General features: G+C 44.8%; 2 protein-coding genes across 9 annotated transcripts in view; one reads left to right on the top strand and one right to left on the bottom strand.

Annotated features, from left to right (window-relative positions):
• Positions 1-14,663, bottom strand: part of dock8 (dedicator of cytokinesis 8) — a 57,250-nt gene extending 42,587 nt beyond the window's left edge. The window contains exons 1-2 of one of the 4 annotated variants that reach the window (XM_064296902.1): positions 14,428-14,663; positions 3,428-3,539 (exon numbers count right to left, since the gene is read on the bottom strand). In XM_064296902.1, coding sequence (XP_064152972.1) covers positions 3,428-3,539; positions 14,428-14,480 — 165 coding nt within the window. In that variant the 5' untranslated portion in view covers positions 14,481-14,663. Of the gene's footprint in view, positions 1-1,762; positions 1,923-3,427; positions 3,540-14,427 lie in introns of those variants that run through there. The other 3 variants (XM_064296903.1, XM_064296905.1, XM_064296904.1) reach the window with 3 other exon arrangements.
• Positions 14,664-15,805: 1,142 nt separating this feature from the next.
• The window catches only part of cbwd (COBW domain containing), a 244,096-nt gene continuing 241,757 nt past the window's right edge, over positions 15,806-18,144 (top strand). For 3 of the 5 annotated variants that reach the window (XR_010323825.1, XR_010323824.1, XM_064296922.1), the window contains exons 1-3: positions 16,319-16,572; positions 17,314-17,433; positions 17,735-17,821. Coding sequence is in view for 3 of the 5 variants with exons in the window: in XM_064296922.1 (XP_064152992.1) it covers positions 17,316-17,433; positions 17,735-17,821 (205 nt within the window). In the remaining 2 variants the exon portion in view is untranslated. Of the gene's footprint in view, positions 15,830-16,318; positions 16,573-16,652; positions 17,039-17,313; positions 17,434-17,734; positions 17,822-18,144 lie in introns of those variants that run through there. The other 2 variants (XM_064296924.1, XM_064296923.1) reach the window with 2 other exon arrangements.

Consider the following 18,144-nt stretch of genomic DNA (forward strand, 5'->3'; position numbering starts at 1 on the left):
GTCACGTCCATGTGCGATGCATGACTATATTTGTTTTTGTCACATGGTGCTTGCCTTGTCTTCTGGACAACACCAAGGCCACAGAGAACTTCCCCTTTAAGAGCCCATGTAAATTAAGCTAATGCAATTCAGTCAACGTTTTTTTCTAAATAAAATAAAACTAAAATATCCATTTGGGTATAAGAGGCCAAACGGATGATCCATACTGTATATATATGTATAAAATTGCGATGGGGCTGTTTTATTCATATACGTAGCACCTTTCAAAACATGACGCAGGGCGACGCGTGATTGGCTGCAGCGTTGCCCAGGGAAGGAGGGATTCAGTCGGCATTACCTACCGGCTCTCCTCGGTCAGACGGGAGAAACCGTTAACGCAGGGGACAGAAATGCAGACATCTTGCGTGAGTACATAGCCCAGAGTCTGCACTCTGTCACTGTACATACTACATGAACAAGCAGCTATTTAATAACAGGAAGAAAGAAACAACGCAATCAATAATCCGTGCGCATCATCCCATAGGAAATCCTGTCAGGGGGTGGGGGAAGCCTGTTCTGGGCTTTAGAGCTCAACAGAAGCCAGATCGAGCACTCGTGTGTGTGTGTGTACGCAGATGGCATCTACTCTCAATGCAGAGAGAGAGGAACATAGAGAGAGAGAGAGAGAGAGAGAGAGAGGGAGGAAGAGAGAGAGAAAGAAGGTGGCAGAACATAAAGCAGGTGGTGGGAAATGGAGGGAGCTGGAGTGGAGAGTAGGTGATGTGAAAAAAGCTTTTTTTTCGGGTCATCCAAACATGTTCCTTCACATCAGCCTCCCCTGGGGGGAATTTTTGAGAGTCTGCAATGCGCAGAATGCAGATTAAGAGTGAGAGAGAGAGAGAGACAGGGGGACTAAGAGGGGGAAAAAATCTATTTTATTGCATGTCGTCTCCAAATAAACCGTTGACGTGTATATGTTATTGCTGCAGCTTGGAAATGCGTTTAAATGCATCAATCGTGCAAATACAACCATTTGCATTTTAAAATGGAATTGAAATTGTACTGAGGGATACAGAAAGAGATAGAGAGATAGATGAGAGTCAACAGAGGAGAAAGAGTTAATCTAAGGCAACGGGACCGGTGAAGAAACACTAGACAGACGCACTTCTTAAAAAGTGGTTTATAAAAAGGCTAATGCTGCAATAACAAGGGGAAATACTGCACCTTTCTGCAAGTTTCCAAAACAGCGATTTTATTTAATTCTATGTCATAAAACAGACCAGAAGCATTTGGCAGTTCTGTCTTCATATCCAAATATCTCTTTTTTGCAACGATACTTTTTCTTAACCCATCATAAAAAAAGTTAATAAATGCATGAAAATCTTGGGCATGCGTCCCAAGTGAAAAATAAAAAAAGAACAAAACTTTTGGTGCTACTGGGAGCAAAGTTATCAGTACAAACAGAGCACGCTGTTTAGCAGATAGCAGTATCTCCTGCACCAAACTGTCACAAAGATATTCTTATTTGCTCGGGCTTGAACTCTGCATCTCGGTGCAGCTCTTCCAGTTATCACCCTCGACGCATTCAGGCCACAACTTAACGCGTCGAGCCCTGCGCCAGCAATCTTAACTGTCTCATCTGACTCTGTCTCTGGAGCAAGCTTTCAGAGTCTAATCAGCCAGCACCACCCAACCAACCCGAAAAGAGACGAACGTCAAGCGGTTGACCTTAGTAGCCGAGTTCAAAACAACGGGCGAGGCCCGGCGCGGGCAGGACCCTTACGTTTTTCGGACGGCGGAGACGGAGGACGTCCGAACAGACAGCCAACTTCCCAGGAGCCCTTCAGGTCCACTGATCGATCGGACTTACTCACCTCAGCTGAGTTCTCTCGACGGTCACGAAGGGGGAAGTTGACAAAATGGCGGAGCCCGGAAACAACCCCCCCCCCCACAAAAAAAAGCCGCAGCGAACGTCTGCTGGGTGTTTTCTGCGCCTGTCGCTGCGCAAACCACAGAGTGAAAAACTGCGCGGCTCCTGGGCCGACTGCGATGGCTTCGACTCTCGGCGGCAGGAAGTGACGTCGTCGGTTTCCCCCGCAGGGTTTCGCAACGGCGCGCGACAGGGCCCGAAACCCTTCGCCGGTGTCCTCACGCCATCCTGCCGAAAAGCGGCGTTCCCGTTTTTACAGCGGGAAACCCGGGGGGGGCCCCCCGTACCCGACCCCCCAAAAAAACCTTCACCAAGCTCAGCCGTCATGCGCACCCACCTGCTGAGCGCTTACACGTTCAGATTTATGTTCTGTTACATTTCTTTTACATAGAGCTGTCATGACTCCTACAGAAAGCTGGTCTCAAATGCTTTGGCAAAACATAAACTCATGAGGAATTTAGTAGAGACAGCAGCCTCTTTATAAACAAACATTTCGACCGATGTGACTTAAAACTTGTACTTGTTAAAAAAATTGGTAGTTCTAGAAAGAATTCAGAGGGTGGCGCTATTGTGTGAATTAAAAGATGCTCCTTTGGCAGGTTAACACAGAATGATTGATTATGAATAATAGCAATAGCAATAATAACTGTGGATTAAAGGAAAATATTCTTGCTATGATTATGGCATTAAAAAGCATATCCCCTACGTCCTAAATCTGCTCGTATTGAGGATTTGATTCTATAAGCCAAAAGGTAAATGGGGGGGGGGGGTGTGTGGCTGCTCTATGGTAGCATGTTGCGGGAATGACACCTTTTCACAAGGGGTGGGAGGGGGGGGGTTGGAGGGTGTTTGAGGGAACCATGAAAAAAACAGACGGACAGAATGCTCTCTCTTTAAATAATGTATATATCTCTCTCGCCCAGCACGCTCGTAATTTGAAAGGCTGTATATCTCTTTGGCCCAACCCACCTGTTACCTCACTGGCACTGGATCTTCGCCTCAATCAAATATCCACCTTTCCTGTTGTAGTTACAGCACCAAAGATATGCATTACAATGACTTCCTACAGGAAAGTCATTCATGATCCTTGTACTTTGGCCAGGAACTCCTGTCTGTGTCCATTAAGGGTTCCGGTGCAGCCTTCCAGTCTAGAAATAAACCATCTAATTGGAGAAATCTTAGTCGAGGTTCTTGAATGAAGACCGCATTTGGCTGGTTCGTTTATACGAGCAGTTCTATAATACCATAGACTGCAGGACTCACAATGTGGAAACAGAAGGCTATTAAATATGGGCTGTTGTACAGTACCATAGAGCATAAGACTCACAATGAGGGAGAAGAAGACTGTGAATATGTGCTGTTGCACAGCACCATAGAGTGCAGGACTCACGATGTGGACACAGAAGGCTATTAAATATGGACTGTTGCACAGTACCATAGAGTGCAGGACTCACAATGTGGATACAGAAGGCTATTAAATATGGACTGTTGCACAGTACCATAGAGTGAAGGACTCACAATGTTGAAGATGAAGGATCCAGAGTTGCTGGAGCTGTGGCGCTGGTGAAGGGTGTTCTGTGGAGAGGTATAGGTCCCGCTGAAGTGGCGCCGGATTTCTGCTGAGGAGTGTCTGAAATAGACACGCACACACACACACACACACACACACACACATACATATACACACACACACGCACACACACACATACACACACACACACACACGCACACACACGCACACACACACACACATACACACACACACACACACACATACACACACGCACACACACACACACGTACACACACACACACACACGCACACACACACACGCACGCACACACGCACGCACACAAACACACGCGCACACACACGCACGCACGCACACACACACGCACGCACACACATACGCACACACACACGCACGCACACACACGCACACACACACACACGCATGCACACGCGCACACACGCACACACACACATACACACACGCATGCACACGCACACACATATATACGCGCACACAAAAGCACATGCACACACAAAAACACACAAATGAATAAACTGTGTGTGTACGTGTGTGTGGGGTTTGGGGGTAGGGGGTAGGGCTTGTTAGCTTATACCAAGGAGACCCAAACTGCGGGTCAGGGGTTGAGAGTTGCACAGACTCCCACTAATCAGTTAAAACACTGCACTGGGGACTGAACACACACACACGTTTTTCCATTTATCAAGACATTATTTATAAGGAAAGGTCACCAAAACGTAAAACCTTCACCGCAGTTAGGTTCAACTCAACAGCTAACAGAATAGCATATCAAGCAAAACTAAACGAAGTAAACTGCACGGCGTCGAAAGAAATCTGAATTCACCACAGCGTTTCTGTTCTTGCTTTGTCTTTGTTTTCCTAATTGCAGCTATGGCAAAAAATATCATTTGAAAATAAACATTATAAGTATGACAAGTATGAGATAAGTATAAAATGCTAAAATGAGCCAACAGGAAGCTGTAAGTCTTGTTGAATGCTGGGAATGCGATGGTGGATTATCAGTAATAGCTCTAATATCTCCTCTCCTTCCACATAAAAGATTCTTGATTAATAGTGTCAGTTCACCCGAAAACCGGATCGTTAAACCCAGTTAAAGAGAGGGCACGGAAAGAGAGAGGAAAAACGACAGACAGAAGAGAGAGGGAGACAGAGAGATAGGGAGTAACCTTTGAAGTTGTTATTCTTCCCTTTCATTAAACAGCTATTTCACAGCATTTTCCTAATGATGGCCATTTCTCAATAGAGCCACTGTGCAGCTCGGAGCACAAATGTGTGTGTGTGTGTGTGTGCGCGCGCGCACAGAAATGTGTGTTTTTGTGTGTCAGTCAGTGTGCCTGCCTGTGAATGTGTCTGTGTGTGTGTACGCGCATGCAAATGTGTGTATGTCTGTGTGTGTGTGTGTCTGTGTGTGTCTGTGTGTGTGAGTGTGTCCTCAGTGGTGAATACACTAGTGCCTCTGTGCCCCTGACTGAGAGGGGACAGTTATACAGGCAGGCCTGTCGGCCCATTTGGAAACAGAATATCATTAGACATGAGATCCTGGGACAGCAATGGGCAAAAATGCTACCACAAACACAGTAGAGAGAGCAGTGCTGAAATGCTAACTGGAAATGCTACTATACACTCACACTGCAGTATTGCTAACATGCTAACAGGAAATACTACTATACACTCACACTACAGTACTGCTGAAATGCTATCAGGAAATGCCACTATACAGTCACACTACAGTACTGATAAAATGCTATCAGGAAATGATTCTCTACACACAGAACAGAGTGCTGCTAAAATGCTAATAGGAAAAAAAAATACCCTGCAGTCATAATATAGTACTGCTAAAATGCTAACAGGACATTAGGAAAGACATGAGGGGAGGTGGGAGGCAAGAAATGTAAAGAGAGAAAAAGGAGAAGAGAAAGGATGGAAAACGAAGGGATGAGAGGAAAATGGAGAGGGATAAATGATAGAGCACAATAGGGAGATGGAAAGAGGGATAAAGAGGAAAAGGAAAAATAAGAGAGAGGGAAAGACAGTAACCAAATGAGAACAGGAGAGAGAAGGGAAGGGGGTGAGAGAGGGAGAGAGGAAGAGGATCAAGAAGGAGAGAGAGAGAGAGACAGGAAGGGGGTTGAAGGGAGAGCAGAAGAGGAGAAGGGGGGTGTTCAGATGTGGCCTCAGACACAGAGTAGCCTGTTCCCTCGGTCCTCTTCATCCCTTTAACCTGAAAGAGAGGCTCTGGATGGCCCTTCCTCTGTCAGCCCCCTGTTCAGGGATTACATCACAGTGCAACACGGTGTCCCTGAAAATAACCCCCTCCCCGAAACCCCTAACCCCTGTCCGAACGAGCTGGGGGTGCTGGCCCACCACAGCACTTCCCAACAGGACCTCTTTGTATGAAATTCGGCTTTTCAAAGCAGCACCAAACCCGGGTTGTGTCCAAGTGGCTCCACCCCCCCCCCCAAAGTCCTGCCTGCCTTCGTTAACTCACCCTCCACCATGACCGACCTGCTAATCGCCCCCCTACCCAAAAAACAACCCCCCCCCCCACACACACACACACACACACACACACACAACAGCCCACTTCACTAATGAGCACGCTCTGTCCAAGCCCAGCAGAAAGACAGCTCCTGCTCCAAGCAAACGTGTAACATTCCCACAACGTTCATACAATATTTCCTCAATGCTTCTGCAGCGTTCCTGCAGTCACAGGATCATGGGGGGGGGTTACACTGCCTCTCTAAGACCAAAAAAAGCTCAAAGGTATGTACCCCTCCTTAAAAATCCCCCTCCCAACAAAAGACAAATATAAGTGATACCCCTCATTAAAGAGAGGTCAGACTTTGATCACTTTTCAGTCTTCCCCCTCCAACATACTGTAGGTGCAGCCCACCCCCCACAGGAGAGTGAAAATAATTATCTCCTTTACACTTTTGTTTAACTTTTTATCCACAATTTTGTTTTCTCCCTTCTATCATATTTCAGGTACTCTCCCATCTCTCTATGATTTCCTGTCAGTTTTGAGTCCAAAGTGAGAGTAAGCGCATCCTTAAATTTGGGTTGTTTGCCACTCGTTTAACCCTTTGAAGAGCAGATTTTTTGGAATGTTTGTTTAAAATTCTAAGTCAGTGTTCTAGAACTCCGTTGCTTTCAACCACCAGCAGTGATTGTTACATCAGCATTAGAATGTTCATTTAAGAAAATTCTAATCACATCTTACACTTTGCAGGGTCAATTCTATTTCGAAAGTGCCATGTTTCTCTGTACCATAGATATATGTGCACAGAGCAGCACTCCCTTATTCCCAGGGCATGCGTTACTCCAGGCTGGTATTAACCGCCACAGAGTCTGCTCTGCAGAGCGCTGGTGAGCAAACAGAAGCCGGACGCCCCGTTCTTAAGTTACTCAACATGCGAAAAGAGCAAAGTACGCCAGCGCCCGCTTTCGCCCGCCAAAAACGATCAACGAGCCAAATCCGGCTGCAGATAACCTTCTAACCCCCAACGAGGACTGTACCTAACGCAGCGAAAAAAGCACAGGAAGTAAACCTTCCTCGGGAAATGCAGCAGGCGCTGCTACGTGTGTCGAAGTTAGAACAAGGCCTCCTGCTGTTCCCTGCATTCTAACAGCTGCCAGGGGTTTATCTGCACTGACTGTTCATGATTGGACGGCAATAAGCGCTGATTATCCGGAGACTGGGATAAGCATGCCCGTCTGATGAACATCACTCACTTTTCAATTCTAATATTTTCTGTTTTCAGTATTGTGTGTGTGTGTGTGTGAGTGTGTGTGCGTTTGTGTGTGTGTGTGTGCTTGGGTGTGAGTGTGTGTGTGTGTGTGCATGCATGTGTGTGTGCTTGGGTGTGAGTATGTGTGTGTTTGTGCGTGTGTGTGTGTGTGTGTGTGCATGCACGTGTGTGTGCTTGGGTGTGAGTATGTGTGTGTTTGTGCGTGTGTGTGTGTGTGTGTGTGAGTGTGTGTGTTTGCATGAGTGTGCGCGTGTATCACACATATAATAAAGTATTCCAACAATGTGGAGGGTAGCCATGTAATGCACAACGTTCCCGCAACGTTTCCTCCCGCTGGTGTCGGCGCAATGTTGTGTGAACGTTGTGGGAACGCTGTGCAGACGCAGTGTGACGGGAGAGCGACGGACAGCGCCAGGTGTCTTTGCAAAGGATGGAAATCCGCATGCAAATGGAGGAGGCCAAAGTCCTTTGAATATGTCAGCCAGTACATACACAAGCACAGTAAAGCTTCAGCTTCCTATGCGGGCCTGCCGGACAAAGGCGGACATGCCCCTGTATCAGGGTGGAACCCTAGGAAGAAAGACAAAATGGCACCATTTAAACCTTGACATTTTGGTCAAGACAAAAATATTGCTATGATTTGTTTCCTTCCTTTCAGCCTCCTTTGCTCCCCCTTCCCTCTCTCTTTCCCTCCCTCCAACCTTCCCTCTCTCTCCCTCCCCCCCTCTCTCTCCACCTCATTCTCCAAACTGAGTAGAACACACAGCAGGAAGTGGATTGAAATGTGAGTTAGTTAAGGACTTATGTAATTCGAGGACCCAAAGGTCACATTGTGTTATGGATCAAAACAGACTATACTTTTACTGGTCCCTCACAAAGCTTTCATTAAGTAAAATCTGCTTTTATAAAACGAGATTCATTTGAACACCATACCCACCTCACTCTACCTAATCAGTCCAGTGTGGGAACTTAACATGAACGAGCAACGTATTTACTGTTTCAAACCAATTATGATTAATTTTTTTTTTTTTTTTTTTAAGGGTTAGAGCTGGCTATCAAAAGACAGTTGGTTCTCTGAAGTTTGACACATTCTCATTTTCGGGGTAATTTTACGAAGGACTCGGTTTTAAGAGCTAACACCAGTTCAGCAACGACTGGCGTGTGTCCCTACAAAGAGCCGGGGTGGGGGGGGGGGTAAAACGGTAACCCGGTTACGGGCACGAGGATCGTTGTTTCTACGGATCCGCGCGACCGCGCAGACGCAGTCGACGGCCGTCCACGGAACGGCGGTGCGAACGCAGCGGCTTTCTCACGAGGGTAGCCGCGCGTGCTCGCGCTCGCCGTTTCCCTGGAAGGGAGCCGGTGGTCCGCGAGACTTCACATCCTCTCTCTATAAAAGACATGCTTATAAAGAGAGAGAGAGAGAGAGAGAGAGAGAGAGAGAGAGAGAGAGAGAAAAAAAAGAGCCAGAAGATTAAAGGCGTTCTCAGCTGTTCCACTGCTTTGATCTCGGGGCTCTTGAAAGTTTTCGGATGAAGGGACCAGGTCTGCGCATTATCGTGTGGATACCTGCATAACATTTAACTGAAAAAAGGGAGCGAGGAAAGAAAAAAAAAAAACCATGCTGGGATTTCCGCCGCGAGTCTGCGGATGAAGAAGATGGTCGGGCCTGACACCCGGCGCATCGGTGGAGATGGGGTTTAGGCCCCATGGTGGGGTTAAGGGCTCATGGTGGGGTTTAGGCCCATGATGGGGTTTAGGCCCCTGGTCGGATTTAGGCCCATGATAGGGTTTAGGCCCATGGAATTAGCCACATCTACATTTGAAGGGTTGCAGGTTCCAATCCCGTGCATGCACAGCACTGTTGCTATTGCACGCCGGAATCCTGAGCTTCAACCTGCTTTATGACATGTGAAATATGCACCATAAAGCAGGTAAGCAAATAGGTCATGGAGCAATAACAAGACAGCATTGGCTTCTGGGATTGAAGGGGTGTGAGCCGGGCCCAGCTGGAGGAGATGGGGGTTGCAGGTTCAAAGGGTGTGTGTGAGGGGGGAGGGGGCATGGCAGTGAGATTCTTCAGCATGTCGAGTTAAGGGAATGTGTGTGCTAGAAACATGCAAAAACACCTGGACAATAATGTCTGCTGGGTATGCTCTGAATCATAATTTACAGCTGTCTGCTCTGTTCTCTCTCTCTCTCCCCCTCATCTGGAACGCACAGTCATAATTCAGAGGATACAAAAAACTTCTTTGTTTTTTTTTTTTTTAAAGAATGTGGCACAATTTGAAAAGCTCCATATTTTTGAAATCGCTTCCTGGATCATAATTATATGCTGTATTCATTTTATTATTTGCAATTTAGAATTTGATATTGACAACTCCTTGGCCAATTATACGCTGCCATGGAGTCATGTGATGTGACCGAGTAATTTTGGGTGTCGCTACTGTGCACAGATCTCTGGTCTCTCTCTCTCTCTCTCTCTCTCTCTCTCCCTGCCCCCTCTCTCGTTCTCATGAGCCTGAGGAAATAAAATCACAGCACAGAAACAAGTTTCTGCAAACTTCCTGAAATCACAATTTAAGTCAAAGGTCAAACTGGGCCTCACTGCAGAACAAAGTTTTAATTCGTCTTTTCAGCCTAAGCATGATCTCTGCTGCTGTAGCTGCTATTTCCCATGATGCACCTGGGTTTTTACTGAGTCAGGAGTTAAGGCCCTTGTTTGCACATCTCTGCAGCAGCTGAGTCTGAAGATGCACGGTCTTTGCTAAACTCAGACAAAGCGCACATGTCAATCTGATAATTAGCCAATCGCAGCCAGTTTTCTGTGTTTTCGAAAACTGGAGGTTGAGCGAGTGCACACAGCTTTGGGTTACGCTTGGATCACTTTGAGGCGGCACTGCAGCATAACGGCTAAGCAACAGGCCTTGAAACCGGTTGCAGATTTGATTCCCAGATAGGAATCAACTTGCAAGGTACTCAACCTGCATTGCTTCAGTATATATCCAGCTGTATTAATGTAAAAAATAAAGGTTTAAAAAATGAAAAAAATGTGTAAGTTGCTCTGGATAAGAACAACTGCAAAATGCCAGTGATGAAAAAAAAAGTACTCAGTTAAGGTACATACCAATGCTCCAGCTTGCATTAGCTAATAGTACACCAACAAAAAACATGACCAGAGTTTAATCAACCACATACAGACATTTGCCCAATGTGAACCTGTTGGAAAAGACTGATATAAACTCCAACTGTGAATAAATGGAAAAAACCTTGCACAGCTAGATTTCTGGAAAATCCTCCCCGTAGCGCAGACACTTTTTTAAACGGCCATGAATTTCAGTCTGCAAAATGTGAACTGCATTGTGGGTAACCTCAGAGTGAGAAGGAGAGAGTACTGAAGACAGTCTGGACAGACGCAGTGTCAGTGGATTAACCCTGGCACAGACTTAAGTACCCTGTTGCATTGTGGGTTGTGATTGTGCCGGTCAAACAGGGTCACCCCCTCCTTCAAGCAGATGGACGATGACGGGAATCGCACAGCATGCTGGGAATTCTTTGCTGTGTACTTTGTGACTCTGTGGGCTCCACCCCTCCTCCCCCCAATCACTTTTGCACCACCTACTGCGCATACACATTCTCCCCCATCTTCACTTAAGCACAACACACGATCCATTAAAACATTCTGTCTCTCTGCCTCTTATGCGGGAAATACAGATGTTACTAATGTGGCCTCCAGAGACCGGCGTTGCCACGGCAACGCCCGCTGCAAATTGTGACATCACCCCTGGAGAAGGAATAATGTGTGTAAACACAAACCAGCGAGTGTGCCTGAGTCCCCCTGGCTCGTGACCTTGGGGTTCAGCCCGGAGTGCTATCGCGTGCGATTGCGGTTCAAAGCCCTCCGCAGACCCATCGCCCCAAAAACACGCAAGATCTTCCTGGTTTCTCGCTCAGTAATGCACAAAACTAGCACCTTTCCCCCCCATCCTGTTTTGAAGCATTAATGTTCAGTTTTCTGACCTGGAAAAAGGCCTTGGAGAAAAAAACACAGAACACGACAGGCATGCTGGCCTGGCCTCATCGCTGAGATCCCAGTGGAGCGCATGCGAACCACCGCGCCTTCTAGAAAACGCTGCAGCACACTTCCAGCGGGACGCCTTATCCCCGCACCTCCGCCGTGGCCCACACTGAACTCTGCATTTTGCTGAATTACATTCGATTACAGTCGTCAATTGGGGGGGGGGGGGGGGGGCGGAGTTTGCGCGTCACCATGGAAACCGTTCAGAAGGCTGCGCTTCAAAACTCCACGGTGGAAAAGGTGGAGGTGGAAAAGCCCGTCTGCTTTTTAAGGTGCCGTTGCAGCTGTCTCTGTCTCTGTGAAAATAAGCACATCCCTCTGCTCGCTTCGCCGAAGAGGAACACTAATTTCCTGTTCAGAAATAGTCGTGAAAAAGAGAGAAGTTGCAGCGAACAGTTCGTTTCAAAATAGCTGACAGCGGTTTCCTTTTTTCGCTTTCCTGTCACGGCTGAAATAGAGCAAGAATGAAGACACTGCGGCGAGGTGTTTAATGCTCTTAATAGGCTTTAATGGGCGTGAGAGATAATGAGCCGAGCTCAAGTGCAGTTCAAGACTGTAGCACATCTGCCACCTCTACCTCTGCAAATCAAACTGACCCTTCCCAAGATGACAGGACTACTCAGGACAAGGTAGGCGAGGTAAGGTAGCATAGAAAAGATGAACAGAAAGATGAAGATGATATACCTTTTACTGATTTCTCAAGAGACAGGGACCTAGGTCTTCTTTTTTAAATAATAACTGTATTTATAATATTGTTTTTGCAAAAAGAAGAATATAATAATAAGAGGATACTGATCTTGAAAAAAAAAAACATCATGAATATGTCGGACTGTTTGAGGCCTGCACATTCATGCATCCCGTTCTTCAATAAGACAGGAAGAAGGCTCAAAAGTGATGTGTCAGCTGACCACAGCAACCGTCACATGACACCACAGTCACCTCCTCAGGGTCCGTCAAGGCTGGAGAACCTTCGGGAATGCCAGCCAATGAGTGGTGGCTACACGGGTGCTAGAGTCGGCCCATTGAAACTGTGGCACTTATACACCATTTGTGCTGATTGCAATTTCGGCCCTCTCGCTAACTAAGTGCCAGCCAATTAGAAGAAGGGAGAGATGCTATATTGTTTCAAAGATAATTCAGTCAAAAGAGTGGCAGTGTAACGAAAATGGCTACTGGGCTTGTATCTGTGAGGCAGTTGGTTTGTTTACTGCTGTTGTACGCTTGAGCAAAGCCACTTAACCTGAACCTACCTCAGTAAAATACCCAGCTGTACAAATGGATTGCACGTAAATGAAAAGGGTAACCCGTGAAAGTTGCTCTGGATAAGACTGTTTATAAAAAGCCAAAATGGAATGAAAAAAGACTGTTCCAAGCTGACAATAGGACAGTTTGCGAGGCCTGCTGCTGTATGCATATAACCACAGCATGCTCCACTTAAGCTATTCAGACTGATCTGCGGAAACAGTGTGCGCATATAAAGTTACACTCACATTCCAAACCTAGCCAAACTGTCTGGTGTCAGATTCATAACTGAATGAAACAAAAAATGGGACCTTATTTTTTTTTCATTGTTTTGTCGTGAAAGAGTCACTTGACAACAGGGTGTAATCCGACAGCAGATTCACTTGTTGACCCGAATGATTCCTGACTGATTCTGTTATCCCCCTCCCGATTGGCTGATGAAGGAGACTGATTCTGTTACCCCCGTCCTGATTGGCTGCTGACACAGAGGATTCCAGCACTAGGGGAAAATTATTGTTTTATCCTTTTTTATAAGCTTTGGAGGCTTTACAGGATTCAGGCTTAATATTTTCATATTTCTGTTTCTATCAGGATAAACAATAAAAAAAATAGCGAGTACTCTGGAAAAGCCTGATTAAAAACCAAATGCCCATTTTTCTAAATAATACATTTAATCACATGTTACTGACTGAAAGTTGATGATAGTCTAAGGACTTTCCACATAATAAAACTGAAAACAGTAAAAAAGGAGGTTGAATTTTAATTAAAATTGACCTTCTTGATATTTAGAGAAAAACTCTGAAAGTGGCCCCTTGCACTGCCCCCCCAAAAAATGTTTCCCTTTAACCGGAATCTAATTTCCACCACACGGGGTTAATTCTGCGTCCGTTCGCTCATTCTGTGTCATTCTGCTCCATCCCTCGTTCCTCCTGACGGATGTCTGACATCAAACAATGCCTCGGAGTGTCACTTCCTCTCCACCTGGCCGCTGGACGCAGACAGGAACAGTGTCACCACATCCACTACATTTATAGAGCCCTGTTCCGTCTGAGAACCCCGTGTGCCGTGGTCATTTCTGCCCGGCAGTGCACTCTACTACTCTGGGGAGAAAATAAAATAAAATAAACGAGCACTAATGAAGCCTGTGGGGGGGGGGGGGGGGGTCATCAAAAAGAGAAGAAGATCTGGAGGAGGATTTGTTTGAAAAGGGAAGCAGCAATGATAAAGGTTTCGAAGCTTTCCGACCGGTTAAGTTAATGAGTTTTCTTTATTCTTTCATTTTGATGTTTGTGCATTGATTGTGAAACACGCTCCCTCTTAGGCGAGACACATGACAGCTAAACTGCCCCCTTGGGCTGCACCTTTCACAACTGCTATAAATGCTTAAAGGCGCAGTGTGCTGCTAACCTCAGGAGCAGGATTTCAAGCCTCACTGACACAATAAAACAACTGTTCAGAAGCAATAGTCCTGGTAGTGGAAACAATAGCAGTAGTTGTAGTGTTATCACAATTTACTGTACAAACGTTTAATTGCTGTAAATCCTAAAGGATTTTGTTGTCTGTGTCCATATACAGTCGTACAAAACTTGTATTATTTTAATGCTGAACTTGGAGAAATGGCACGAAAATTTCTCAAATTAAACTTCTATCAAATGGAACAGCGCTCTGCGGATAATGGTAAGATTTGTGCGTTTTTGCCCCCAAAGTTTGGAACGTAACACACCCCTTGTATTAACATTCAAAACGTGTAGCTGCCTGCTCCAGATTCTTTCGTGCACGCTCTCCTGACAGCGCGGATTCCAAGAGACTGTCCAAGAAGAAATGGTCGCAGTACTAATATTAATACAAATAAGCAATCAGCCGAAACAAACCAGTGGTAAAAAAAAGGAAGCTTACCTGTTGATTTTCAGAGCAAAAGCTCTCCTCTCCGCTGCCGGCAGAGTCGCCATGGAAGTTTATTCCAGTTTTACTGCGGCCGCGGAGAAGGCATCCACCAAGTGTGGCAACTTCTGCTCTAGCTCGCGAGCAGCAGATGTCAGCACGAGCCTCATCCCCTCTCTTGGCAGCGGTTTTCTGGGTGGAAACTTCCGCATTTTCACCTCCCAAACAGAAGAAGGCTGCAGGGAGGGGAATCGGGCGGGCGCACGCTTTTTGCAAGATAAGCCCCACAGGGTTACTTAATAAGCATTCTGGGGCTATGTCAGCGCGAGCGTGCGTCTGAGAAGAGCTGCACTTTTATACGCGGAGCGCGTGAGTTATGTATGGTGTCAACTGGATTCAAATTGACGCCCAGTAAGTTTGCGGTCAAACAAGTGTCATCCTTTAAATGCAGGAAGATCTTCTAAATCCTGCCTATTGTCGCTTAGTCACTTTCAGCTACAGCCAAATTCCTCGCTAATTCCTTACTTCTTCATGAGCGTGGCCAATTTATTAATAATATATTAATTATATATATATAATATTTGATGAATGTCTATTTGTTCATATGAATATTAAATTACATTTGTATTCAGTGAAATGCATATTTACTTCCCTGCTTCAAATGCATAAGTAAATGAACACGGTACTTCTTAAGTTATAATTATGCAACAAATAATTCGTTTTTGAACGGATGCACGATATAAAATCAAGCTGGAAAGACAGAAAACACAAAGCCAAATGGGATCGTGTCCAAAAAAAAAAAAACAAAAAAAAAACAGAGCCCGGCACTCTGAATATCCCACTATAATCCGCACATCCATTATGAGATAAAGGGCATCCCGTCAAGCCTCAATTCCTGGCACAAAATGTCTTCACAGTAAAAATCGGATCTGGCCGGCCCGTCAGCACCAAGAATACCACGCTAGCTAAATGTTGTAGACTGTTTACCGCCACATTATTGTCAATGACTTTCTTCTGTCTGGAGTAGGCCGTAGCCTATATGTTATCCTCTTATATATCTACACAGGGGACCCCGGGACCGAGTTAAGAAGCACTGACCTATGCGTATGGTAGCGGGGTATTACCTACTTGTGTCATGGCAAGATTAACAAGGATCAGGTTAAGTAGATTATGCGTAGAGGAGGCGTCAATTTATTTGTAAAAGCAATGCATTTCATTATTATTTTGTTATCTATTTGTTATTATTATATTGTTATTATTTTGTAATATATCAATATTGCTGTCTTTCCCATTAAAATGTTCAATGTAAATTCAACTCTTACAGGTCCCTATTGGACTCCATGTTAGCGAAACACAAAGCTTAAGTACTGCGCGCGAGTACGTTCCTGTGTGCGTGCGCGCGCTTTCGCGCCTGCAGGTGAGTGGCACAGGAGTTGGATGTTTGTGCTTGCTTCCAAGTTCAAACGTTAAGGTATGGTAACAATGTTGCTCTTCAGTGGGAGTGAGGCAATTCTTCAATGTGCAAGCCTTTGCATTGTTGTCAGGGATACATTTAGATTTGCACGTGCAAACTCGTGCCAATAAAACATGATAGTTCAAAATGAATATTCATTATAGTAATGAAGGTGGCCTGTCTATGATTTAGGCAGATACTGAGTGAGCCATGAATTAAGTAGTGCTGAAATTAGAGCTATGTCGCCCTCTATTGACTGATTTGATACATGCATACATGTAACCTATGCATAACATAAACTTTATAGTTTGCTATATCATGCTATCCTGGTGATTGCGGTCAATCATTAATTGTAAATGCTTGAATAGAAGCTTGCTTTTTGAATGTTGTTGCTTACAACGGCCATCAACTGATGACTTTTATTCTAAAAATTTGTCCATGTTTTATCATCCGGCAGGGGAACGTTTTTAAAGAGACACAGGAAGTAGGATAGCTTACCAGAGAGAAGTAGCCGTGTGGAAGTATCAGCATCGTGGAAAATCATAATTAATGTTTCCGCCGTTATAAACTCAAGTAACCTAATTAGCCAACTAGCGTAAAAATATATCCGTCATTCTGCGTCCTAGCATTGTTTAGTGCATTGCTTTGACAAACGATTGTGCCTTGACTGTAGTTGTGCTGGACATCTGCCTGTCATTGGAAACGAGGTGCGGATTCTTGTCTTGAATAACGTTTAACGATATGCGTGCAAAATGAAATAACAGTGAAAGAGATGCATGTTAATTGGTGCATAATAATTGTTCATATTACGTGAGCAAGAATGGTTATTTGTCAACAACCCGATCTGCTTGTTAGATTGTTAGTTGATGTCCTGTGGTGTTGTGGTACCATCGGCGAATAATACCTGGAGCAAAGAGAATTATCTAACATCTTGCTAAGAGTTAGCCACTTCATGTTAAACATTTTATGTTTTGTTATATTTTGGTTATCTGGTCAAGTGGAGCTCAACTTATCTTATATGTCTCGCAGTTAATAACGGTTGCTTTTATATTATATTGAAAGAGTAACACAATTGGGGTGTGCTACAAAGCTGATTATAGAGGTAGCTAGCGTTGGTAGTTTTAATTTTGAATCTCATAAGAGTATCTGGCCAGCTAAGTTAGTCGGCGCGTGGTAAGTTACTAGTCAATTTGCGATACAGCGTAATTATTACAGGCAATGTCATAGGCTAATTATTTGCATGTGTATTTCCCTTTAAATTAATGTTTATTTTAATTGATTAACGTTATATTTTTCGGCAGTCATCGGTGTCAACTCTTAATTACTAATGTAATTTTGATAATCGTTTGGCGTCTGCATTGATTCAAAGCAGTGTGCCGACGTGGTAGGAATGGTCTCCTTAATCCTGCTTTATATATATATAATCGTTGGATCCTTTCTCTCTGCAGCCATGGATGGTATGATAATGGACGATGAAGATGACTGCCCAGAACTGGTTCCCATCGAAACAAAACAGCATAATATATCGACAGAACAAATCCCGGTCACTATAATCACTGGCTATTTAGGTAAAGCCTACTGACCGAGTTGGGTTAAATAACAGCTAAAGCTTCTTTTAAACAATCACTATTGTGTTGGATGATCTTATGCGAGGATACTTCAGGAAATTCCTCTGTGATGCGGTCTTGTGTGTGTGTTTGCGCGCGCGTGTGTGATCACGATGACTTTGATTTCTTCACCACTGTATAAAATACAAGATAATATTGTGAGTCTGTTTTAGAAAATTAACAATTCAGTAGGCCCTACCTCTGCGTTCTGTTCTTTGTGCACCTGAGTGTATTGCGTAAGATTATGGTTATTTGTTTCTAGGTGCTGGGAAGACGACCCTTTTGAATTATATATTAACCGAACAGCATAATAAGAGAATTGCTGTGATCCTGAACGAATTTGGGGAAGGTAATTTTAGAAAATTTTCACACTGGAGAAAATGCAACCATTAAATGTCTTTAAGTATCCTTCACTGGCATTACGAACATGCTTTCATCTTTCCAAAGCATATGCATAGATACCAATACAGACAATGTATCCAAAGTAATATTTCATAAATTTTCAGCAACGGCCCGTTAAGCCTTGAAAGCACTTTCCGTCAGTTCTGCGATTGTCCAGTAGAGGGGAGCAGAGGACAGATTGTGGAGTTGGGGTAGCGGCGTCGGCTGAAATTGACACTACATAACGGGGCCGTAGTTTCCTCTAGCTTCGATTGGACAAGTTGACCACAG

This window comes from Anguilla rostrata, chromosome 10 (assembly GCF_018555375.3).
Source record: "Anguilla rostrata isolate EN2019 chromosome 10, ASM1855537v3, whole genome shotgun sequence".
Taxonomy (NCBI): domain Eukaryota; kingdom Metazoa; phylum Chordata; class Actinopteri; order Anguilliformes; family Anguillidae; genus Anguilla; species Anguilla rostrata.